The following is a 27,273-nucleotide window of genomic DNA, read 5'->3' on the forward strand; positions in this document are numbered from 1 at the left end:
TCTAAATTCTTAAATGACCAAACAGCTCCTTCCTGATGGATGGAAATCATTGGGATCTGCAGCATAAAAAGCACTTTGGGCCATAATTAAGGAAAGCAAATTGCCTTAATTGAATTGTATGGGGATAGTATTATCAGTTTATTTTTGCCCTGTTCCCAAACGGACTGTTTTAAAGGTATGTCATAATTTATCAATTTGTTATAAGCCTGTGGAATTCTTGTATTCAAAGGCGCTCTCAGAACATTTTGCTGGGTTATTTTCCCCGCTAGAGCTAAAACCAAGAAAAGATGAAGTACTGTTGCATCCAGTACAAAATGATTTGGAAACATGCTTTGCATCATTACCTGTTTTCCAAACATGATGGAAAGAATATGCCCATCTAATAATTGCTATTTGCTTATTCGTTATGAATCTATACCAAAATATTCATAACCCTGTATCATAAAATACTGAGAATGTAAAGGATGAACCACCATTCTTTGTTTTGTGTGCAACTAAGCCAGAAAGATGGTTTGAGAACAACCAAGGGACACGCATAAAAATGGAACTGTAATAATTACCTTAATTTTTAGTATTTATAAAATGAGAACTGATTTTATTTTGTAGCCAGTTTAGGTGTACTGCCAATTCATTTTTTTAAAAGAATAAGGTGAGATGGAACCTTGAACAATAAGCAGAAGTGTTTCTCTACCCCGAGGAAGGGCAGTTCAGAGTTTCAGCGAGGCTCCCTCATTTTTTGTGTTATACTACTCCCATCTTCAAGGTCAGGCAACTTAACCACTCTTTTAGGTAAGGAGGGACTGATGTCATTTCTTTCGGAGCCCGTCGCCACAAAGGTCAAAGCAATGAAGACATGTCCTAACCTCTGCTGGTCCACAACTAAAAAAAAATTAAGCCTTGAGACTCCTCCAAGAAACAAGTGTCTCTCGTTCGTTTACCTGCATGTCTAGATGTGACCGGAATCGAATCCAGTCCACCTTGTACTAGCCGATATAGAGCTGGCTAGGATGGCCTTTGCTCCCTTGGTTCTTGTGCAGAGCGGCTGCTTACCTGTGTTGATTAAAGCTTTTGGTCGAATGGCAGCTTGAACGGTTAAGGTATGGAACAGCTTCCAGAGGGAGCAAGTATAACCTCTTAGCTCTGGTCTGCTGCCCTGACAGCCAACCCACTGGACGTGGTTAGTGAGAAATATTCCAGATATCTGAAAAGAATGCACACTTTAAAATGAGCCCAATTCTGGGAACGACGTTCCTCGATATTGATTCTTTAAAATGACATTTCACAGCCAACCATTACAAGTGTGTTAGAGGCTAGCTAGTGCAGCGGGGGCCAACCTTTGCTGACAGGCAGGCCACAAATTAAGCCTGTGCCGCCCCCGAATGCCCTTCCGATGCCCTTCCTCTACTTTCTGCTCCTTGCCTGATGCGCAGAGGCTTCCTGTGCCACATGTGCTGAGGTTGCCCACCCCCATCCTAGTACATGACATGTGTGTTTGGCACACGTTCCTCTTGTTGCGTTTACCTGCTGATTGCAATGGTAAGTGGTGGTAGGTGGCACAAACTTACAGAGCCAAACAAATACAAGGCCATCTGTACAACGCTCACACTTCAAGCTGGGGCTGCACTGCCTCTAGCTGATTATTACTGCATTATTGTCTTCATTACAGGTTTAGTATTTTCCCCATCTTACTTTCCCAAAGGAAAAAAGGGGGTTAGGGGTCTAGTGAAACACTGTTCAGACCACGAGGGCCAAATCTGCAAGGTGTTGCAGGCTTTAAATATTCACTGAAATGAAAGGGTATTGAGTGCTTTGCATACATTCAGCAACCTCCTATATCAAACTCTAGTTGACATAAGTACTAGATGATCCTAATTTAAAATAGAGATGATCTAGCTAAGACAGTATTAAGCCCCTCTCTCTTCACTGAATAATATTGTGCTTCTTATTATGGGAAATTTAACTTTAACTTTAGGGGCTCTTAAACTTAAGTTTGAGCTGTTTGGATGTACTATTATACTCCTCCTCCCTGGGCATAAATTAGCTCAGGCCACAAACGTACTAGGAGGCGAACATCACTGCCTTGCAAATGCTGTAACTTAGTGTGCTGGAAAACATTAAGCATTTTAATACACTAACACTACAAAAGCAAAACTTTAATTTATTCATTTATAAACTCAGATTGAGTCCAAATTTTACTGAACACGATCAGAAAAGCTACATTTAGTAAGAACTGTATTACATTACTATAGTAACAGTAAATAACTGGTTCATATGTTATTTTTTTCTTGGTCATAAAAACAGCATCAGCAGTTACACCCAAAGAATATGTTACTGCTGGTTTACCATGAGATTTCTTCTCCTGATTAAAAACTCCATTTTAAAAACTAACTCCAGCCTCTACCTTACAAAAATTTGCTCGTATGGGATGACCACAACTTCAGCAAGAAGGTAACCAACCTGAAAACCCAGCGGAAGATTTGATATTTATTAATTTTACTCTGGGGAGTGGACAACCTAGACACATTTTCAAGAACTGCACGAGACTCACCACTTGGGAGGAAGAAAATGACATCTTAACTCCTGTAGCTCGGCGGTGACCACTGACAGCACTTTGCCGACTGTGAACTGTCCATCTGAGATTGACACGTCTGTTCTAGGTCAGGACCTGACAGTCTGCAGAGATGCATCACATCTCCACAGCTAAATGTGCCATCTTTCATGCTTTGAACAGCTGGAGAATTGTGACAGTAGGATAACTAGTTCAATTCAATGTCTTGCAAATCCAGTCCATTGGAGATAAGAAAGCAGAGTTAACTGACTCAGTGTAAAATTAGTATGGCTCTGCAGAGTCTCATCCAGCCAGATTTAGTCAGAGACATGATGTTCAAAACACAGTATGCATGTTTGTATGCACACACGTATACATGTGTGCACATGCATACAGCATTTTTAATTTCTGACTATAATATTGAAGGAGCAAGTGGAAAACGGACAATATAAGTGACTGTTCACTCAGAACAGATACAGGATTCTCCTATCCAGTAGTGTTGTCATTTCACTCAGTTAAGTTCCTTCATGTGGATTTTTTCTGCTTAACAATTTCACTTTATTTTCATTTTAACCTTCTTATAACTCCATTATGACTGAGGGAAGCATCAGTAAGCGATGTCTTGGATTTATAAAGAACCTTATCCTTTACTAATGCTGTATTTTATGCTGGAAACTAGTAACAGCTTACCCGCATTTTATTGTTGACGAGATCTAGGATAGCATCATAAGGGATTTTGTCTAATGGAAGGCTCACCAGCCACTCTTGCAAAGTCTCCAGCAACTTCACCACAGGCTGACGGCCAGGAAACAGCTGAGAAAATAAGAAAACATCAACATTTGAAAGCTCTCATCTCATTAGCGGTGAAACCATTTGATATTTTCTAAATGAGCTTTTACCTCTGTAAAAGCTTCCGTTAAACTTGGCACATCGGACTTTTGTTAGATACAAATCAATCACTAGTTATATTTTTCAACAACAAGCCATGTTGTGTTAATTAGGCATCTGTCAAAAATGTTAATAATGGGCTGTATGCACACACTGCTCACCAGTGAAATGCACCTGGTTTTTTACAGTATGCAGCAATATGATATAATAGATGAGGACAGAAGATTTTTGTATCCAAACTGAGGGGGAAGGTAACTTGACAGATGATTCAAGATGCAATTTTGACAGGTGCCTTTATAGGACTTTTTATGATCGTTAGAGTTCAGGACCTTCTGATACAGACACATGATTGTATTTTTAACAGAGGATGGGGGCCTAAAGCAAACATACAGCAACGGGTTAGTTACCTGCTCATTCCCCATGGTAAATAAAAGTGAAACCAGGGCAGTTTTACCTGCCCTACATGACATCAGCCCTTAATAATAATGGAACGGAGGAAAACATCACAAGACCTACTACAGTATCTTGCCTTACTATGGAAATCTCTCATCAAACTTTTGACCTAACCCAACTCTACTCTACTTATGTTTGTAGCTTAGGAAGGAACTTTGAAGGCCAATACATTTTCTTATACAGATTTCTACCCTTCGTATTAAAAAAAATATGTATAGTGGGAGAAAAAAAGCAGACAATACACGGCTTCCTTCAATGTCACAGCTATTTTAGAGAGAGGATCAAAGGCATATTTACAGGGAAATGCGACTCCCTGTTTAAAGCTGCAGCAGTGGTTACACAAACAGCATAGGTTGTAAAGACTGAAGTCTTTCTACAGAACTATTCTTTCGTTTCTTGGGAAGAAAGCAACTAGTCCTATCACACTTGGATTTGGGTAACTGCACTTTCCATATTAAATGCTTCATACGGTTTAATTTTATGTAAGGTTATTTCCTCTTTATCCTAAACTCTTGTGCAAAGATGATCTGTATTGTTACACAGTTCCTTTCACCAAGTGGCAGCACTTCCAACAGTCAAGGAAGCAGCCCCTCTGTCAGTTATATCAGAACACAGGTAAAGAACTGGTATAACACAAAATGCTAAAGAAATGCTAGTTCGTTCTGCAGTAGCTATCCAATTATTTATACAAAACTTCTTGGTAGATAACCGCTTCTTTCCAAATGCTTGGTTCAAGGTCTGGTGTGTGCTTAATTTTATGATTTTTTTCCCCCTACTCCAAGTCTCCTTTAATTAACCGATCAAGCAACTCTTGAGCAGGAATGATTTGTCTGTACATCAGCTTGCACAATGGGCCCTAAGTTTTGACGGGGATTCAAGAACATTGTTGTAATGTAACCAATAAGAAAATTCTGTACAGCTGAAACACCAATAACGTACACAATCAATTATATTGGTGCACTTCTCGTAAGCTGTAACAGCCTCTCAGAGGCCGACTAGTGCAAATGTTGGAAGACCGAAAGAAGCATTTTACACATAGACCCTATTTGAGCAGCACTCCTAGTCTTTGGGGATCTAAGGTAAGCATCCTTCTTACGAAGGATTCGAAAAACAGGCTGCTGCAAGCCCCTCTAATAGCCAACAAGCTAATCCTATGACAGTGAAAATCCCCAAGCAGGGATCTGAAGCCCAGAGTTCTGTGAGTTATCAACATTGTATAGCCTCTTCTTTACCAAGAAGAGTGTGTACAAGCCCCAAAACTGGGGTTCTAAGATTTTTAATCAACTGTCTAGTTTTTAAAAAGGATTGAAGTTCTAAAGAACGAAGCCTTAAATCTGAATCAAATAAAATGAAAGTATCCGTATTGTTCATTCAATTTCTGAAGTTTTAGGATATGAAGTACCCTACGACTAAAAAGTCAAAACTGGAATAAAAGGTGACTTATTTGAAGAGACGTATTCTTTCCAAGTGTTCAACTTCCATTGCTGTTGCAGGAACTGGATGAGAGAGAAGAGAATGCCACTAAAAGAAGGCATTCCCATTTATGCTGTAATAGCAAGGACAGTAAATTACATTAGTTGGCCAGGATCCATCAGGAAGAACAGAGGGTGTTTTAGGGATAATATGATGGACAGATCAGCACTATACTTTCTTAAAGGAAATGAGGCCAGCTAGAGATTTCTGACCTCTGCTAGTCATAGGGGAAAAGAAAGTGACTGATTTTTCACACAAATCCAGATACTTGGAAATGTTATATAACCTTTATTATCCCATCCCCCAGTCATCAGTTTGCTCTGTTTACAAATAAACACACGCTGTTAAATGACTGATAATGAAATGTGTAGACACATTAAGTCATGTTTAACTGGAGTTGCTTCACAAGGTTAAATATGAGAATTTCTCCAAATTCAATTTTTTTACGTAACACCATTTTAATATCTAAAATTTAGGACTGGCAAGACCAAAAGAAAGCACCAAACTAACCTCATGTGCTGCTTGGAGTTTGATATATGGTGCTCACCAGCTCTGACTTCAATTAAGATTTTGGAAATCCAACCTGATTTTTAACAGTGTATGTAGTTACACAGGTAGAACAATATGGTTACAAAAAATCAAGAATGAAAAAAAAAAGGCCATGCCTAGTTACAACCTATTTTCAAAAAACAATTAAGTCTTCTCCTCCTCCCCACAATTAGGCCTCTCTAGTATGCCTTGGTAAATAATACTGCTTAATTTATTTTAAGCCTTGCAACAGGCTTAAAATTAATAATAATTAAAAAACATTTTAGTCCTACAGGTATTAGCCCCATCAACCCTTCAAAAAACTACATCCTCAGAAATAAAATATCACATATAAGGATGATGTGGATGCAAAACATGCACATTTAAAGGTGTTTTAAGAGACGCTTTCAGAGGCTTAAGTCACATGGTAAATTTTACATTGGATTCACTTTACTCTTACAAACCTAATTGAAGAGCAGAAGCGTATACCTTGGCAATGACTGTAACAAAATCCTTGAAGGTTTTTAGCTCAGCTCCCTCAAGCATCTTGTGAGTGGCAAGCTCTACCCGAAGCAGGTAATGCAATCCGGATTCAAGGTCAGCCATGTACAGCTTGGATCTAAAACACACATATATAATGTTAAAAAGTGGCAGGTTTGTTTTTGCTCATTTTCTCACCAGTCACACAGGTAAAACTGATATATAGTGGGTAGTGTTGAAACCTCAACATTTGCTACTTCAGTGGCTGCAGTATCTCCTCTTCCAAGTGCAGAAAGATACTGTGGTTAGTACAGGTGCCTGGTATACAGAACATTACATTCAATGTCTTCCTTCTTTAAAACAGTAATTCTATGTCGCTCTGTTCTGGGACTAGATAAATGATACATCGTAGCCTAAGTTACGTTGTATTTGATAAAGAACTTTCTGCTTCCCAGACCACCTTCTCCCGCTACTTAAATTATAACCCTGACATCCTGTCAGCAACAAAACAGTTTGCATCAAAAAATGATGACCCCCACCACCCAACTAGTTAAAACACAAATAGAGAATGACGAGTTCTGAGAAAAAAGCAAAAAAACTATCAGTAAATTGTTGACTTCATGTTGCTTAAATAAAGAGACATCAACAGTCCAGCTTCAGGCACCCAGACAAACTAATGGAAAGATACTTGCAAAAATGACTAGATCCTAGATGAGTTAGGGTTTGGTTACAACTGCTCAAGAATCAGTTATGAAAATTATCTAATTCAATATAAGCACAGTATTTTTGTATATACTTTTACAAGAAATCTGCCATCTGTTCTGGAAAAAAGGACTGACACTTAAATAGTAACCATAAAAAAATGAAATAAGTACAAAATGGAAGCACTCAGCCTTACATCTTTTCCAGCTAAAGATGGTAAAGGATTATCTCACTGCAAAGCTCTCATATCCTTTTCTCTAACAGTCAAAGAGGGTGAACATAAACCTTAGTGGATTTGGTTTGATAAACATCTTTTCTGGTGACTTAAGGATTTTTAATGTATTTGCATTTACCCAGCAACTTCCCTATGGTGCCCTGATTCACCATTTTATATACAGATACAGAGCACCCTGTGTTCCCTAGGTCTGCCAAAAGCTTATTGTTTGAATTATTATTATTAATACTTAACTAGAACATAGATTTATAAAGTTTTCTGGGGGAAAAACAAATTTCAGCTAGGGAACTGAATGATTCAAATACTAGTTTCATCCTCAATCCTGCTCCCACCATCATCATTAGGAACAAAACTGAGCCCTTGATATTTTTAAGTGCTTCAAACAGGCAAGGAGAGACCTTTCTTCTAGAGAAGCACACATTAAACTCAAATCCCTGGTTTACTCAGCATCACTGCAAACAGTCACCAGGTCAGTTATTCAACACCAGGTTTATCCTTTGAAGACAGCAAGAGAAGTGGATAAATAATTTAAGATATTGAAATTAATCACGTTATAGCTTCCCACAGAGCAATGGATTTAACTACCAACCATTAGATTAAGGCTGAACAGCATCACTCACTTGTCAAACTCCTTCCATTGCTTGATTTCTGTGCTCTCCTCTTTATTTTGCTTTATGGGTATCGGAAGTTGTGAAAGCAGTTTTCTTCTCACACCAGGCAGTGACTTTAAATAGGAAGAAAAGAAAGACCGAAGAGGCTTCAAACTGTGTGTGAAAGGACAATAAGACAGTTAAAAAGAACGTCAAGCTAAGTGACTGACGGGAAGAGCTAAACATACCTGTGAAATAAGAAAAAAAATGGTTCTCTTTAACCTTTGTTCTACAAATCTGGTAAAGCTTACCATGCTGTTTTTGCAAAGTGCAATGTAAAAATGTTATAAGAATGATCACATACACGTAGGACCAGTGACTGAATACCAGCCAAACTAATTCCATTTTCATAAAAACTTCAGGCCATGTTTTACACCTTATTCAGGCAGCATTTCCATGGGACAAGAGTCCCAATCAACACCTATATAATTTGATGCAATATTTTTGTTTCAGATTTGTTGCAAGCTATTTCCCCCTGAGGACTATAATATCAGTGACATCTCCAATTTCAGCAATTTAATTTCTATACATTTAGCTAATGTCTATGTCAGTGGTTTTTAACCTTTCCAGACACCAGACGCTCCTTGTTAGACTCCAGGCTCCCCTTGGAAAATGCCAACTCTTAGAGCTTTCACTCATTTTTTTTGATTATAGAAAAATAATAAGAGCAATTCTTCTGTTGCTAAGAACTCAGAAAGATCACAACAGGTCAGAATGGATTTCTATTTACAATTTCTGCATTTATCCTGTAAATCATACTGAGGTGTTTGCACATGTAGCAGAGATAATGCTGAGTGGTGCATGATGGCACCCTGAAAAGGATCTCGTAACACTCTGGTTGAGAATAACTGTCTATGTGCTATCAAACTCCACTGAGTGTCATGCGTATAAAAAGTGACAGGTTATTAAATATGAACATTATTCTTTTAGTACTCAATTCAGAAAACATTTCTGATTTTTGCTTGAGGAAGTCAGTCTGTCTACACTACAGGAGTCTGAACACTTAATTTCAATCAGGAAAACAGACTGAACATATACAAGGTATAAAATGTCATTACAGAAATGCACAAAAAATAAAACCTGAGTAAAAGTAAGTTTCTTTTCATATAAAGTAAGGTATTAACTGAACCCATTAAAGTACTGCACAAATTCCTTACAGAGAGATTAGTACTTACATATTAATTAATCCATGGGACCCATTTGGATAGATCAGGTAACACGAAGGGATTGAGGTAATACCAAGTTTCTCCAGGAAAGCCTTATCAGAATTCAGTGCTCTCTTCACCACAATGTTTTCATACTGAATCAAGTCCAAGATCACCTGGGTAATAAAAAAGATAAGCATAACAAGTTATACACTGTCCAAGGAATATCTAATCCGGTGGTTCTCAACCTTTTAAGACACAGTGGATTTAAGCCCCTCCCCTCCCTCCGCCCCCAGAAAAGGCTAGGTTCCTAGCTTTCACTCGTTTTTGACAACAGAAAAATAATAGAGCGATTCTTCTGTTGCAAAGAACTCAAAGACCACAGCAGATCCGAATGTTTTGGACACTACAGATTGCCTTTGAAATCTCTGGGTTTACCTTGTGAAAAGTTTGCCTTGGAGAAAAGTGAGAGAGATTATGGGTGCTAACATCGTGTGGCACCCTGCAGTACCTTTGAAATGATCTCTAAGCACCCCGATTGAGAATCACTGATCTAATCCTTGTAGGAAAGGCAAACATGCATAAACCGCCATATCCTTCTAAATTACACTGTAGACGGAACCACCTTAATACTCACCAAATATATATATTCCTTAGTATTCCCTGGACACCAATAACCCTTGTTAAAGAAGAATTTTATTTTACTCTCAGAATTATTTTCTCTCATCTTCTGATCCGTTTGTTTTTTCCTTGCTTCACCTTGGTATTTTTCCCTTTTAGGTCTCGTGTACCTTAAGACTTCATTAGAAAGACTGATGAAATAGCCTCAGGAAGCCTCCAAACAGCCCACAGGATATTTCTTCGCAAATCCCAATGAGTGTGTAGTGAATCACAGAATCATAGACAATGAGGGTGGGAAGGGACCTCAGGAGGTCATATGTAGTCCAAACCCCTGCTCAAAGCAGGACCAGCCCCAACTACATCATCCCAGATAATGTGGTAGAGACTCCACCACCTCTTTAGATAACCTGTTCCAGTGCTTCAGCACCTTCCTAGCAAGACAATTTTTCCTAATATTCAGCTTAAACCTCCCTTGCTGCAACTTGAGACCATTGTTCCTTATTTAGTCATCTGTTACCACTGAGAACAAAGTGACACACTCTTCGGTATATCTAGGATTTTGAAAAGGGGCAGGGTTGCAGATAGTGTGGTGCATTATCACATGTAACACAATATATATTTTTTTGCCACTTAAAAAGAAACTAGAAGTTTAACTGATATGTTAACTAGGAGCCCAGGGCTATGCTATTCAGCTTAAGATAAAAGAAAAAGCAAATATAACTTCAGTGGAATATATATTAATTTGCTATATTGTCTATTATGTATACAAATGCAACAAACTAGGCAAAATAATCAAAAGATATTGTTACATTAGTCTTGTTGTCATTAGAATTAAATGTGCATTTCTCTTTCAGATTCACAAAGGTAATCTAGTCTTCTTGAGCATCTTGACAGATATTTCCATTCCTGAGTTAATGTTTACTTGAATTAATACTTCTAGTTAGAGTTAAAACAGTCTAGAAGGCTGTGAAATAAGAGCTCTGGTATCAGGAGACACTAGCAGGCAGAAGAATAGCAGAAGAAAAGATAACGTAATTAGAGGAACATCAAAAATATTAAAAAAAGAGAGAGGGTCATTAATACCTGAGGAACAAAGAAGAGCTTAAAAGGAACCAGGTAGATTATGAGCCATGAAGTCAATTGGCTTCCCTCACTCCCACCTAGATAGAGATGCTGCTGCCATGGCCAGGTAGTTGGAATCCAAGGGCGGGGGGTGTACCTACACCACTATACCACCCCCCCGTCATCCCCCCGGATCCAGCCCTAGATACAGATATGCAAGTTTTCAAGCACTGAATCATTTTGCTGAGCATATATAACTGAAGACATTTTTTGACACTACAGTTCAAAGCACTTAGATGTTGAAGTCCGTAAATGTGGAAAGAACTTGCACATCTACAGTGACTTCAACTTTACACGTAATAACTGCCAAACCTGGGCCTGCAAATGTAATGGCCTAGTGGTCAAAATCTGGTCCATAATCTCTCTCACTTTTCTCCATACTACAACCCTTTAAGATGCTACTGCTTAAAGTTATCTTCCTCTTCCATCCTCCTAAAGCTCTTCACTGGTTCACTTGTATCCTCAATTCCTTTGTATATCTTTTACACTTTCTTTCTCCCACACTTAACTTAGTACCTTTTACTATGATATTCTCTATGTCTTGTATACTCCCCATATGTCAAACATTTTTCCTCTGGTTCAGCCAGAGCCATGAAAACATAGGTTTTAAGCCTCCCTTCCCTTCTTCCCACCCTCTCTCTCAAGCTACCATGCTAATTTGAACACCACAGGCTCCAGGGAACTTCTGCCTGGGAAGCAGTCTGCTCCCAAACCTGGTTTTCACTGTTGGCAACTAGCACACTCCAGCTGTAACACTGGACCAGCTCAATAGTAAAAAAAATACGTGGTTTAGGTGAACAACAGCACATTACAGCATGATATGATGCCAAATTAAATACTGTATATCAAAATTAATTCTCTACATCCTCAATAACTCCAATAAAACAAGAGGAGATATTTCCTATGAAGTATGCATTACAGTGATGGCATTAAGACAAGTACAACAGCATGTATAAGTGAAATCCAGATGCAATGTATGGTATAGACATACACGACTTACTATGGTGTAAAACGGAATAAGGCTTTACTACCCAAAAACTGCCCATGGGCATGCTCTTATATGAAGGTCACTAGTTTAGCTCCACTTACCATGGGGTAAGTTGGTTCTATGTCCATACCCTTAGACCAGCACTTCTTCACATGAACTCAATCCTGTATGGCATATTTAGCACTCGCATTATCTCCCTCACACCAAAGCCATTTGAAACCTCAAAGTCCTTTCAACTTTGTCTGCAAAAACTCTTGTTCCTAGAACTACACTCTAAAACCCTTGTTTAGTCCATTAATTGTGGCTTCTTTTCTGCTGCAGTAGACTGTGATTGACTTAGCCCTCCTCTGAATACATCTAATTCACAAGGCAGCACAGGAAGGGATCTTATTTATTTTTTTCACAGATGGGTATCAAATCACACACACACACACACACACACACACACAATACTGTGTGTGATTGGATCCAATTCCAAGAACCAGTTTACAGAAGGGCAGCAGGCTGGACTGACCCCAGACATTATTTCAACGGACTATATCTGAAAAAAGATCATATTTGTATATTGTGTTGTAGTGTCAATGTTCATTATCCTCAATACTGTTTCCTAAATCCCTGGTATATCTCAGTATAAATTAAGAAATATATTGTCCTATTTACTATATTTTTTTGGATTTAGTGACTTTTTTCCCATTGGCATGTTAAATGGTAAGGATTACTCGTAGAGAATGTATCAGGTAAACCAGGGGTTGTCAACCAGAGGTACTTGAGAAGGCCCTAGGGGGTATGTGCGGGCAGACGGGGACAGCGTGCCGACATGCACCATCCTGTGCTTGATGCGCCCAGCCAGACACAGCGAAGGCGGGAAGCTGGCATGCGGTGGCTAGTGCCGCTCTGTGTCTGGCTGCGTGGCATCCCCCACCCCACGTCTGGCCACCGGGGGTACCCTGACCCAAAACTGTTGAAAACCCCAGAGGTTGACTATAGATGACTACTAAATACTGTAGTCATAAAAGATAACCTAAAATAATAAAAAAAGACCAATGATGCTCTCTAATGACAAAGCAGCAAGTCATTCATAATCTAAAAAATATTTTTCCTGAGAGTTTACACGGCTTCAAAGACAAGAGTATTCAACTGACACTGAGATGGATAAACTAAATTGTCACTACGGCATTCAAGGATACTACATAGCCAGAATAGTGACTTCGTAGTTTCTCCTCCTTCACTTTTATGTCCTTCTCTGTAACCAAGTACAATTCTGTATCTTGTAGTATCACATGGCTTAGTCGCATTATAAGGTGTACAAGCTGGCTAAAGGTGGCTATTCCAGTAAACACGTACAACTTCCATTCATGCAAATGATTCCACTGACCAAATCCCATAGGCACTAAGAGTATTATGCACTATTTCAGTATTAGATAAAATTCACAAGTCACACATTACCTCTCGTCCAACATAGGAGCTATTGCTTTCAAACACAATGGCAGTATAATGATGATTATTCTTGTCAAAAAGAGTAGCGATATCACTGGACCTGTTGAGAAAAGAAAAAGTAATTTAGCACAAAATACACATCATGTCCTCATCATCATTAACATAGAACCTCTTTCCTCTAGACCAGTGGCTCTCCACCTTTTTTAGACTTTCCAGAACTGACACTCCTTGATAGACTCCAGGCACCTCTCAGAAAATGCCAGCTCTTAGTTGTCACGTGTTTTTTTTTTTTGGACTACAGAAAAATAACAGAGCAATTCTTCTGTTGCAAAGAACTCGGAACAACTGCAGCAGGTCAGAATGTTTTTAATGCCTATCTGGAATCTAATAAAGGATATCAGATTTACCCAAAGAACCTCATCTAGCTGAAATCTGTAGTTTTATCACATGAATCATGTCTGCATAACTAACAGTGCTAACAATGCGTAGCAACCTTGAAAAAAGATCGTGGCACCCTGGTTCAGAATCACTGCTCTAGGCATGTTAGGCAGATATAGCCAGACATTTTTTATCCTTAGATGTATTCCCTATGCCTTATTTGGATTAGCAAAATACATGCGTAGTGTTTTCTATTAAAACAAAATCCTTACGGAACTGGATCAAGTGGGGGGCAAGCAGGTGGCCTTGATTCTTGGGAGTGGTTCTGCAGAAAATCAATCATCATCTGACGAACTGTTTGCAACTCACGATCTGACCCTGCTAAAAATAGATGAAAAAAAGACTACTCAGACTAAAGAAAGAAAAAAAAAATCCAACTTAACACATTAATTTCTCATTCTCTTGGTCTGTAACTTATGCTAAAAAGCTAGGTGACCATGTCTGGCTTAGTTCACAACTTCTTTGGAGAAGGTCATTTATTAGGCAAATAGGTTCCCTGTGAGTATGCTCAAATGGTTTCCCCAAGAGCTCAAACAAAATATAATATGTTTAACTCAAAGAAGCTGATCTGACTCACCAGTTCCAGCCTCAGTGAAATGCCATTTTGCTTCATTCAGGGCCTGGGTTCATATTTAAACAATACTGACAGTGGAAAGCGTTTGAGTAGCTTTTCTACAACGTTCAGTAACAAAAACCAGGGCACCCAGGTTTATGGCACACATTGAAAATTCAAGATGCTGGCACAATCCTCTTAGCAATTAGCCTGAGTAAATAACAGTCAGCAATATACAGAAATACTTTTAAGAACTGCTCAGGCTTAAAAACCAGATTCCTTCCACTTTTTTGTAAGTGAAAATAAATAAGACATCCATCAAATCCTAAGAAACAACAGGTGCAACTGCAATCAAATGCAACAAGAGGGGCAAGGGGTACAGGTAGTCTCTTTTCTGACCTCTGGCCTTCTAAATGTTAATCCAGTTGAAAAGACAATGAAGCTATAGCACCTCAAGCTGTGATCCTGTCAAACCCAAGAGATAAGCTGGGCTGCACTAGGTCAGCACTTGAACAAGGATCTCCAGTGAACGTCAGGAGGTTAGAGCAATTAGCCTTGGTAAATCAGAAGACAGCAAATTTCTATCCAAGTCCAGGCTGGACTAATGTTTCAACAAGGACACAATGCTGCTGAAAGATGCTGGTATTTTTTAGAATACTATTTTAAAAGACTGATGTGGTGAGCTGTGGAAATTAAGGCAACTACATACAGCACTTTAAGAGAGCAGGAGAGTTTAACCTCATGTCCTGAGCAACATCAGCTCTGCTGATTAGCTTTATATACCTAGAGCTATATGAATTTCATTGATGGGTAAGGAATTCTTGTTAACTGTACAACACTCTGCTGCATCATAGGATAAATACTTCTGAGACTGGTTAGAAAGACATATTCTTACCTTTATAATTTTCTCCCGTTGTGAACTGCTTCGTAAAGGCTTTGAAGTACTGTGGGGAGAAAAGTATTCCTTTAAAGACAATTCATTGCTCAAGAGGAAAAAGAGTAAATCTCAAGGCAACTCAGTTCAGAGGCAAAACTTGATTATCCTGAGTGCATGCTTTCTAGTCTTAATTCACGAAATACTGTTTCTGAGCTGATGCAAACACAACCTACAACTCAAGAGCCTGATCCACAAATGATATGGGTGTAATAGGTGGCAATATTATACCAAAAGAGAGTCTAATCAATTGACCCTTAAATCAAAATTCTTACTAGTCTGACATTTCTGTCATTTAACAAACTTATAACAAAACACCCCATGGACTCTGCAGAAGATGCATTTTGAAGATGAACTTTTCATAAATTCCACTCAAGTCCCTGGGACCATAGGTAGGTTCAGGATCTTAGATGCCGATTTAAATTCATGATTAGACATGCTAAAACTATGCTCCTACTCTGAACTCCCTCTAGTGGTAAAAACAAAAGTAATAGCGTAACAAAGTAACAAACGCAGCAAAAAGCTGCTGTGTATTAAAACATGTTAAAAACTGAAACAGTATTTTGGTAAGGAATGCATCAGGTTTGAGCCTCAGAAATCAAATTACTAGGATCTGATGAAGTCAGTTGTAGCCACTGAAGTCTCATGCTTCTCTGAATGAGTTAGTCTGTAAGACACCAGCCTGCCCAGATTTCTGCCTAAAAATAAACTACTGTTTGCTGCATCTGAGAAAAGCAAACAGTTTCTAAAGTGAAACACCCTCCTTCCCCTCCTCCCCCAATCTCATACCAAACTTTTTCTTGCTTGGATGCACTCATTTAACTCTCACCTATGAATTATAAAGAAAATTGCACAGTAGGAAATTCCAGTAACATTGTCAAAACAGAAGTTGAATTTTCTTTTTCAGATACAGGATTTCTGTTTTGTACACTGTTCTCCATTCTCCTGGCAAACATAATGAAGCATTTTCAATTCAGCTTAGGTGAGCTGCCAACTGAAGAGTGATACGAGGCCAGCAAAGGACTGATGCAAAATTTAAAAGGCTAGCTTCAACACAGACACTTGTGCAATCAGCTACTCGATTCCACCTTTGTCCCTGATCTATCAGCTTCAAATAACTGGATTTATTTTCATACATCAAATGAAGATAAAACGTACACAACTACCAATATTGTTTAACATTTGAATATAGTATAGTATATAAAAAACCTGACATTAACAAATATATTGCATCCAGGTGCTGCAGCAATGGGAGACAAACGCCGGTAATAATACACTGCTTCCTGTTGCCATGCCTCTTCTCAGAATTTTTCAAATCCACTGTTTTTGGACAATCACTAACCTAGATTGCATCAGCTATTTCATTTTACTGACTAAGCCTGAAAGCACATTTTATCAGCATCTCAGGTTTCCCTGCAAAAGAAAAAAACAGTCTAACACAAAATAAGCAGCAATGTGCAACATTCCCGATTAATACATTTGCTGTTTTAGTCATGAGCAGAAGGTTTTGCTACCCTAGATCAGAGTACACAGAACAACACAAAACATTTAGGCTTTGAACAAGTATTTTTCATACATGGGAATGAGCATCAGTTGTAATCGGGTTTATTGTGCCACTTACCCTAAAGGTTGGATAGTAGTAAATACCATATTCTTTACAAGTCTCATAATTGTCTTCTTCCCCACAATCCAGCACACCAATTCTAATGGCAGGCTCCCAGTCTGAAAATAAAGAGCAGCTTTTCATACTGGCGCATAAGTTATCAGGAATCTAATCTTAGGGACTGCTTCTAAGCCTTCAAATCCAATAGCAAAACTCCCAGACTTAGCAATGTAGTATCACGCCCTGTTTGTCTCATGGGTCCTGCATTTGAACCCTCAACAGGATTTGGCTCTACTAAACTTGAAGACGGTTGAACACTTAATTCAGTACACTGGAGAGAAATATTTCTATTAAATCTGAAGAAAAAGAAACCTCAATGTGATACACATGCCTTATCAAAGTTAAAGGCATGTATTCAGTTCAGGTGGATGAAATAAAGGACTACATTACTTTAACAAGTATTCCAGTCAAGTAAGTTAGTTAAGTTACACTTATTTTGCAGGTCAGTTTTATAAGATGAACATAGTGTTTACACATCCCCATGCCTTCCGATGACAGGATTATATAGGATGATACATCTTCCATCATAGTTGATGGTAACATGGACCTGCCTTTTGCTGAACTTGCAATTTTTTCCAACTTACAAAATGCACAATCCCTAATTAAACCCACAAAGCTTGTATTTTGATTAATGAAAGCAGTCCTAAGTGTAATTGCTGTCCAGACACATGTTGGATGCATCTGTAAGATATCTGAGCAAATACAGTATTATGGAGATTAATTGGGGTGTAGCTTAAAGTTTTATGAAGCATTTTATCAAAAAACCCCATCAAATTGTTTAAAGTGATAAATTGTGTAGAATATTTTAAACCAACGATTCTAATGAAAACCTGGATGTATTTAACACGTTTTCTTTTTGCTTCTAACCAATAATTTAAAATTGTGCTGAATGACAGGCTGCCAATACATATTTAAATATACTGAGGCATGTGAACACTATATAGAAAATATTCAGTAGTTAAAAGAAAAGAAAACCACCCAAAACTCATCCAACTAATTCTGCTACGCTTTTCAGCAACTTTCCTTCCTGGTCTGTGCAGAAAATTTGCTAAGAAGAGAAAGTTAAACGCTCATCCACAACTTGAACAGAGATGCTCAAGAAACAGCCATGACTACAGACGTCCTCTAGTCTAGGAGGAAAGTTCAAAAGCAAGCCCTCACCGCTAAAAATCTCTCATCTAATGTTAGCTCACATCACTTTGCTGTACCATCCATTTAATCCTTTTTAACAGTCCTTAAATAAACTTGAGCACTTTATGCGGGAGGCCATCAATAGGAAACCTGGAATTCGGAGAAGCATTCAACAGCTTAGATGCCTTTCTGGCCTAAATTCCCCAAGCTGCCAAATTAAATTGGGAATCTCATAGGAACTGCTTGTTTTTCAGTATTTGATATATGTCCTCCTAAGACTGAGAAGAGCATGTGGACAGAAACAGAGGGAGGCCAAGTTAAACTTCATAGGATCGTAGACAATGAGCGTTAAAGGGACCTCAGGAGGTCCCGACTAGTCCAACCCCCTGCTCAAAACAGGACCAGCCCCAAATACATCATCTCAGCCAAGGCTTTGTCTACCTGGGTCTTAAAAAGCTCCAAGGGTGGAGACCCCACCACCTCTCTGGGTGACCTGTCTCAGTGCTTTACTACCCTCCTAGGGAGAAAGCTTTTCCTAATATCCAACCTCAACTTCCCTTCCTGCAACTTGAAGCTACTGCTCCTTGTTCTGTCATCTGCCCCCACTAAGAACTTCTTTAAAAAATACTGGAATAAAGCTCTGGATAAAAATTTTGGAAAAGAAAGATGTTACCTGTACTAAGTCATTCAGCCCTAATAGTCGTATTCTGTGACAACAAAACAAAAAGAGGCAATGAAAATGAATGTTAAATAAAAGGAGACTTCTGGAATCTAAATGCTATACTACTGTTGAAGTTTGTGCAATGGGTATTTATAATTACTTAGACCAGAAAAGATACATTCATGCTCTCTACGAATTCATAACGAATGAAAATAAAATTGAGGCAAAAAAAATCAGGGAATGTTAAGATGCATCAACATGGCTGAAGTATGACCAAAATAATTGTGCATTTCGTATTTTTTTTTAACACAAAACTTCTTTACACAGATAATAAAAAGTGTCATTGGTAGAGGACTACTCAGAGCTCTATCACATTTCAAGGCATTTCCCAGCAGGACTTGATTACAATTAACTCCATTCCATTTTTACTTGGAAGATCATGGATGTCTGTTGGTAAAATAAAAGTAAATATTGTTTTGCAGGCCTCAAGCTGGATTGTTCCTGAGGTTCTCACACAATCCTGAAAAGTCAATGTTTGCTGTCCTCATGATGACAGAAAGACTCTTAAAATAGCATTTTCCATTTAGTGTGTAAAAGTCATAAGGTTAGAAAATGGTCTAAACAGTTGGTCTGTCTTCAGTTTATTTCTAGAAAGACGCTGTTGCTGTGATTCCTTGTATGATTAAATCCAGGCTAATTTTCAGTACTCTGTACCAAAGGTACAGTACAGCTTGGATAATGTGGAATCAAGTACATGTCAACATGCTTCTAGTATTTCTATCAAGAACACCTAGTCTTTTCTCTTTGGGAAAAATCAGTGTACAACTGAGATAAAACAGAGGGAAGATATTTTGTCCTGAGATGCCAACTGCTGGATAGAGCCCACTGTCAACTCCACAACACGCTTACAGACTGTCCTGCAGCTCTGGCATCGCACTTGGAGTTGGAAAGGGAAGGGGCAGTGAAATCCATGGTACGTTTTCCATGGCCCTGCAGATCACGGTTTGGCAAGCGCCGATATAAAGGTCAAGCTCTCGGCCTCCTTCACTCCTGACTTCCAACATACAGACCCATTATCCACACCTTCTCTGCTCCCTTCCTTTAAAATGAAAAACTTACGCTGACTTAGAACAGCTGATATTTTCCACATCTGAGGTTCAATATTTTCAGTGTGACAACATGCTTGCGGAGCTGTTCTATTAGGATATGATTTCAAGAGCTGTTTCTATTAGAATACAGCACTTGTCTTATGATTTTGAAGACAGATCTTTTCTGTCTACAAATAAATCAAGACTGTTTTTATTTTCGTGACAAAGCATAACGCGATGTGAAGGTCAAAAGAAGAGGAAAGTTTGAAGTGTCTGCCTTATGAGCAGTAAGCAAACCGTAGTGACCATTCATATGTTTTGCAATCAGTGTAATTCAATTAGCTTCAGTAGGTAATTTTAAATCTCAACAGAAAAGATACACTCTAAAGTGAAATCAAAGACCACATCTTTCTCAATTCTCATACTGCATACACCTAACCTAGCACAGTTAATAGCTTTGTGCAATCGGCATAACAGATGGTAAGAGTACACTTAAGTGAAAATACATTAATAGGTTTTCAACACGAAGTTTCTCAGCCCACAAATGTGCTTGTGATAACATCGAAAGCAGTTTCAGGCACATGCAGTTGTGCAAAGCCTGGTGAGCACAACAGACATGGCCTGGTCACTTCAGTTTTCAGAAACTGCTGTAGGAATTGAATGCAGAACTGTGTATGGCAGTGTCTGTTAGCACTACTGCTAACCTCCTCCAAAAAAATTCTGCCTACCTTTTACAGAGGAACTGTGCTTCTATAATCATGCTAGCAAGTAGCTTTCAAATATGGCCCTGAGGAAACCCTTTCTGATACTTGACCACTATGTCTAAAAACACTACTGTGGCTGGTAGTGGGGGGGATGTAGAAAGGGCCTTAATTTGCACTTGGATATGTAAGAATATAAGAGGCCTTTCCTCTTTCCCTCCTCCCCCCAGTTTCTCCTGACTGCAGCTCAGGTAAGGAGGAACTACTTCCAGGGCACTCTCAGGGAGTCACTTTAAAGCACTAATGAGCTTTGGCAGAAGTTGAAGACGTACCGGGATTAGTGAAATCTCTTTGGAAGATGGTTTCTTTTATCAGTTCTTGCAAATCAACAAACTCCTTTAAATTTCAGAGACATTAGGGCTGGAAGGGACCTTGTAAGATCATCAGGTCCAGCCCCAGTTAAAACAAGTTAATACTAAACTTGCCTCCGTGCTCTGCGTCAGAGAACATGAACATTTCATCAAGTTCAAAACTCAACTGACATTTCTATGCTGGACTTCTTTTGAACAGTAGCTCCACCTTTGTCTCTCTCTGAAGGAAGGATGGAGCAGCTGATTGAGGATTTCAGTTGTGCTGAAGATGCCAACAGCTGAACAGGCGCCAGCGGTAACTATAAGCATCCTTGAGCAGATGGACACGTATTCACACAAACACAAAAGACACAACAGTCCATTTTATCAATGCAAAATAAAAAAAAGTTTGGCTTCAGGGTATCTGTCTCATTCAACTTTCACTACTCCTCCTCCCTTTTCCACCTGTCTTCATCCCCCGCCACACAAAGAACAGAAGCACTATAAACCTAATGCAAATAGCCTACTTTGCAACAATGGCAGCCCATCTCTAGCTAAACACTTGGGTTAAAGAGCACCAGCTGGGATGCGTGTTGCTTAGCACTCCTCTTTAAAAAGCAGCCTTTAGTTTTCTAAGGGATGTGAAAGCCCTGCTTCTGTTCACCACTATAACGCATTGCCTAGACTGTTTATATGTACAGTGGCATCAACCCAAGGCATTTTAAGACATGACAGAACATAAGATGGTAAAATGACAGAATATTAGATTTTTTTTCAGTAATACTTCTGTCATTTTAAAGCCTAAATAGAGCTCAGTAACAGTGGGATGAGAACAAGTACCAAGATTTTCTACTACTGCATTATTAAACAGTCAAACACATTCATGTACCAATATTTCACAGGTCAACTTTCATCCAGTACTTTCAAAGCAGAAGCGATATTTTGCTACGCATATATAGGTACTGGAAATTGTCCCAAAAATACAGGTTAGAGGAACAGATGGTTAAATGTTTGGGTAAAACAGTCAATGAACAAATTATATTTGAAGCTGTCAGTACAACACAAAACTTATGCAAGAGGAAAACCAATACAATTTTAATTAAATCAAGACAGCCAATTACTATTACTTATGCTGAACCATTTTCCAGCCAAACTGATCATCTTCCTCTGTTTCAATATTTTGAATTGATCTACTAACTTTAAAATCCACAGGTAGGTTAATTTGCCGGTCTTCACTATTCTAAAGTATTCAACTTCCCAGCCTCAATATATCAGTGAAGAGGCAAAGTCTTATTACACCCCTTTTCTTTTGTGTTCTTCCATGTATGCACATGCTGTCTTCATCGTATTTCTCATTCTAAATTTATAGCAACAGATAATGAGACTTTTGTAGAGCTTCTCTCAAAAATACCTTCCAATTGGATGTTCACTACTAACAAGCAAGATATTTCATAGCTAATGATAAGGTTTTTGAAGACATCTTTGTTTAATGAATAATTTCAGTGAGGGAGACTTAAGTGTCTACTTAGGAAGGACTGGTTAGAGAGGTAGGGCTTCCTTTTTTTTTTTTTTTTTTGTCTCCCCCCACATCTCATGTTACCTCTGCTTCAAGAACCCGCTTGTGGGATTTCAACCCCAGGGCAACCTTTACAGACAAGTTTCAATTGCCTTTAAACTATATCACTAAATATACCCAGTAAGAGTAGCTTTAATAACTATGGGTTATTAAACCATATATTAGAATTTGTAAATACACTGAGACTGATTCTAAGCCTATACTTTATTTTAAAGGAAATGAATACTGAACTGAAAGTGCAAGTTAAACTCGATATGTAAATTATTAAGCTCCAGCTGAATACAAGGTATTGCTGAAAGCAAATATAGTCTTGCTTTCAGAAGTTTATTCTCAGCTTGCAACCACTGCTATAGGAAATTAAGGCTTTAAGTGCACGCAAAGGAATAAAAGGCAGCTACATTAATGCAAGCCCTGTATCCACAAACAAGCATTGCATCGATTTAACTGAATACTTTCCTAAATCCATTTAGATCAATTGATATAATTTTCTTATTTAGATCAGACCTCGGTCTCGAGATCTGAAAAACAGCCTAGCGTTTACATAAAACAATCATGAAACGTAAATATTGAGAGTTCCCTTGGAGTGAAATCGTCCCATTTTCTATAAACTTATCAGTATAACAGTTCACGTCAGTCTCCTATTAAGTTCAAACCCTTCCAGATTCCAAGACAGAAACGTTTCGGGATGCCACACAAATCAGCTGCACCGTTGGCAGTGCCAGTTCTGAACTGACAAACTGTGAATCTAATAATGCCCGTCAAAAAGAAAAAATAACCCCGAGGCAGGACTTTTCAATCATTCCTATGAGATTTAAGAACACAAATACCTTCTTGTTTTTTAGTTAGTCACAGTAACGTTAACTGTCGGCAAAGTCCAATTCTATGATATGCTGAGTTGTACTCTCTCTCTCTCTGGCTGTTCTTAAAAAGAGTTACGAATTCTACTGAGTTTACAATGAGAAGCCTTTTCCAAAAGTAATAACTTGAACCGCCCCACCTGACACAGGAGAAATACTATTCTGAGTGAAGCACAGAGAGGTTCTGAATGAGAGGCCCCATTAAAATCCAATTTAAGAGAGAACAAAAGTACTTTTCCTTATACATCCCAACATGCACTAATTACTGGAAGTTCTAACTCCAGAAGTAATGTCTCTTACCTAAAATCAGTCTTCCAAACATGCTTCTCTCATTCCATCTCGCAAGTATGACCTGTCAGCCAGCAGTTTGTTTTTAGGAAAGAACTGCATTTGTTTTGTCATCTACTATCCTACGGGATTCAAAGTACTGTAATTTATGCCACTGACATCACTCAGTTTTCAACAAACCAAAATGGTTAAAATAATAAGCAAACCTTAACTGATTTTATAGCAGCTCCTCCACCACTATGCCTACAAACAGGGGTAGCAAAACCTTTCTGGCATATGATTCAAACACCCACAACTATGGCAAAAAAAATCACTGTGAGCACCGTCACGTGACAGTGACACAGTATGCAGTCACATGCTGTCTGCCTATTTTCCCATTTTATCAGACACTTTTTCTGGCATCCAGCACTTATTTTTGTTTGGTTGTAGAAAACACATGTCTGAATTAACTGTGAGATCAAAGAGAGGGAAATGACAGCACTACTAACTGCTATATCATAGTATTACAGTGAAAATTGTCAAATAATAAATAAGAAAAACGTCAAACCTGCCCACCCCAACGCTGCAGATTAACCAGTGTCCTCCCATTTTGGATTAGGGTTTGCCCACAGAATATGTTCTCAAATGTGTTTTTCAATGGATGTCATAGGAAGTAAACACTCAGGTCAAGGACAAACTCAATCGTGTTGTTTCCGACTCAGGCGGTCACACTGGAAATAAGCGCTCCACCGGACAAACATGCACTCTAAAAAGTTGCTATAAACAAGGAAAGTTATTTCATATACAGGCAACCTGCTGTTATGCTAATCTATAAACAATCCACTTTTGCTATTTTTATACAGCACTTAGAAGCAAGCCAAACACCTTTTTAATAAAACATGATAAAACTCAGTTACATGATCATAAAGTTAATTCTTGGGGTTGGGTTTTTTTCAAATTAAACTCCTATTGTCATGGTGATGTGCTTTCCATATTGACAGGATGACAAAGTTGGCTTGTTTGAGGAGCACACATTACAACTGTCAACTGCACTAAGTTCCTGCCATCGTATTTGATTTGACAAAAGTTTTGCTCCATCCACACTCCTGTATCACGTGCCTTAGCCTCGTATTTGGCACTTCCTTGTTCTTACTTTTTTTCAGAGTAATAAAAAGGAAAACCAGATTTTTAACACAATTTTGGACAAAGATGCACCAGAACAGGGGATAGAAGCTGATCATGTACAAGTCAAAGATTAAGTGTTAACCATGATAAACTTTTCCAAGAGTTCTAGATTTTTGCATTTCTTTTTGTGTCAGACCAACCTGACTACCACATACATTCCTGAACTATGATAAACAGCACATAAATAAATCCAGCTACATGCTCAGAAGGATTAGAGATTAGGGAACACAGGTCTTTGGTTTGTGTGAGATCACATATACCTGCTGGGAGAATGCTCTCTGCAACAACCACGCCGGGAGGCAATTTCATCTTGCCTGTTGACCTGGCCTCCATTTGTGCACATGAGAAAATATGCATGCATAATAAAATTGGATCTGTATCTGGCATTCAATACTTATGCACATGAATGGGACAGACAATCGGAGAGGGTTAAGTGCTGGCATCTCAAAAAAGCAAACTAAAACCATCCAACTATAAAGGCATCAGTTTATCTATCATTAAAGGAATTTATAAAAAACACAAAACACCATTACGCTACTCAGAAGCATTGGGCCAGTTTAATCTCAGTTCTTCTCAGCACCACAACCTGCAGATATTTAAGGTAACCAACGCCTAAAGAAAAGGACCAATTTGTTTCCTTGCAGGAGATCTATAATTACAGGGAAGCATTTCAGCACCTACAAAACAAGTGAGCAGGTGAAACTGCATACTGCACAATGATAACATGTGCCAAACCTCACTAATTTGCAGGTGGTTACACTGCAGGCCTTTTTTTAAAGGGCGTAAAAATTATCAGCGCCTTAAACTGAATAATTTTCTTTGCGACAGATTGCACCTGAATTCACAGATTTCTCTTCTCTGTGTTAAGTCTTGCCAAAAATGCAGTGGCAATTTGTCCTTCCCTTCATTTGAACGGCGTTACTTTTCTAGGTCTAAAAATCTGGCTTGCAGAGCTCTGTGGAGAAATGAGAGGAGAAAAGGACGAAGCGGTGTAAAAACCAGAGCTGCAACAGAGTTCAGATCTTTATTATATTTGTAAGACTCAAGTCCAGGGTATGCCCGGCAGCTTGAACACCGCCCATCTGTGGAGCCCTAAAAACAGGTTAGTCACCTTGCCAATAAAGAGAAGCCATAGTCCTGATCTCGAAGAGTTTACAATCTAAAATGATCTTTTTCTTTTTGGCAAAAAACATTTATTTCTCTCTTTCTCTGTCTAGATTGAGAGAGCTCTGTCTAAATCTAGAGAGAGAGAGATCTGTCTAGATATAGGTTTAGACTGAGAGATGCATAGCGTTGCCAACTCGCACAATTTGTGGCGTTGTTCTTAGAGTCTACGCTTCAAGAAAGTGAAAAATGTAGCCCTTTCTTTTATATTTATTAAGATTTATATATACAGATAAAAGAAAGAGCTACAGTTTTGACGTTCCCGAAGTGCAGACTTTAAGAAGGACGCCAAAACCCACGAGACTTGGCAGGCGTGTGCGCGAGTGTGATTTTACGGCCCGCAATACAAGGTGTCCCCCCCCCGCGAGTGCCGATCGCTTTATCTCCCGGTTCTTTCGGAAACATTTCTGCTCCTCCCTGGGGGGGATGAGGGGGGCCCGGCCCGGACTCACCGCGCACGTCGCCGGCCAGGGCCCGCCAGGTGGGCGCGAAGCCGATGCAGTGGCCGCACGAGGAGCTGTAGAACTGCACCACCCAGGCGGCCGAGGCGTTGAGCAGCGCCCGCCGCACCGTGCCGGCCTCCAGCACCGCCAGCGGGTCCTCGCCCGCCCGGTACAACCGCGCCGCCCGCGCCAGCGCCACGACCAGCAGCAGCAGCAGCGCCAGCGCCAGCCGGGCCGCCGCCATGTTGGGCCGCGAGCGGGAGGGGCCGCTGGTTGCGTAGCAACAGGCCGCCGCCATGTTGGATTGCGAAAGGGAGGGGCTGCTGGTTGCGTAGCAACAGGCTGCCGCCATATTGCACGGCGAGCGGGAGGGCTGCTGGTTGCGTAGCAACAGGCTGCAGCCATGTTGGACCGCGAGCGGGTCGCGTAGCAACGGGCCGGGCCTAGTAGCGCCTGTCCCTCCTCGTGCCGTCGCGGGGAGCTGGGATGCGCCCGGGGTTGGCGGCCGCAGCCCGAGAGAGCCCCCGGGCCCCGCTTCTTCTCCCCGTGCCCCGCGGGGACGGAGCACGGGCCGGCAGGGAGAAGCCGCAGGGTTTTGCTCCTTGAGGCCGGGCTTCCCCGGTGGCAGAGGACAGCCAGGCCGGGCCCCGCTCCTCAGCATCGGAAATACTTCCTTGAGAAGAGGGAAAAGCCAGAGGTGGCAGTCTGCGCCTTCGCTCCTTCCTTGACTCCGGATTTCACCCGTTTCAGGGGAAATCCAGAGATTGGGGCGATTTCTTCCTTTTTTTTTTTTTTTTTTTTAACTCCAGACTTCATCGATGTGAGTGAAAAGCCAAAGTTTGGAACGAATTTCTTTGATTTTTTTTTACTGCCGGCTTCATCGATAGGGGTGAAAATCGAGAGATTGGAGCCGATTTCTTTGATTTTTTTTTACTCCAAACTTCACTGAAGTCAGTGAAAATCCAGAGGTTGGATCTATTTCTTTGCTCATT

General features: G+C 39.6%; 1 protein-coding gene across 2 annotated transcripts in view; it reads right to left on the reverse strand.

Annotated features, from left to right (window-relative positions):
- QSOX2 (quiescin sulfhydryl oxidase 2) overlaps positions 1–26,556 on the reverse strand; it is a 40,336-nt gene extending 13,780 nt beyond the window's left edge. The window contains exons 1-10 of one of the 2 annotated variants that reach the window (XM_090021810.1): positions 26,291–26,556; positions 16,817–16,917; positions 15,157–15,205; positions 13,921–14,026; positions 13,280–13,370; positions 9,133–9,278; positions 7,928–8,071; positions 6,380–6,509; positions 3,239–3,361; positions 1,051–1,201 (exon numbers count right to left, since the gene is read on the reverse strand). In XM_090021810.1, the coding sequence (XP_089877936.1) occupies positions 1,051–1,201; positions 3,239–3,361; positions 6,380–6,509; positions 7,928–8,071; positions 9,133–9,278; positions 13,280–13,370; positions 13,921–14,026; positions 15,157–15,205; positions 16,817–16,917; positions 26,291–26,525 (1,276 nt within the window). In that variant the 5' untranslated portion in view covers positions 26,526–26,556. Of the gene's footprint in view, positions 1–1,050; positions 1,202–3,238; positions 3,362–6,379; positions 6,510–7,927; positions 8,072–9,132; positions 9,279–13,279; positions 13,371–13,920; positions 14,030–15,156; positions 15,206–16,816; positions 16,918–26,290 lie in introns of both variants that reach the window. The other variant, XM_090021809.1, reaches the window with a different exon arrangement.
- Positions 26,557–27,273: the final 717 nt, after the last annotated feature.

This window comes from Crocodylus siamensis, chromosome 11 (assembly GCF_052110815.1).
Source record: "Crocodylus siamensis isolate JL-2025a chromosome 11, ASM5211081v1, whole genome shotgun sequence".
NCBI classification, from domain to species: domain Eukaryota; kingdom Metazoa; phylum Chordata; order Crocodylia; family Crocodylidae; genus Crocodylus; species Crocodylus siamensis.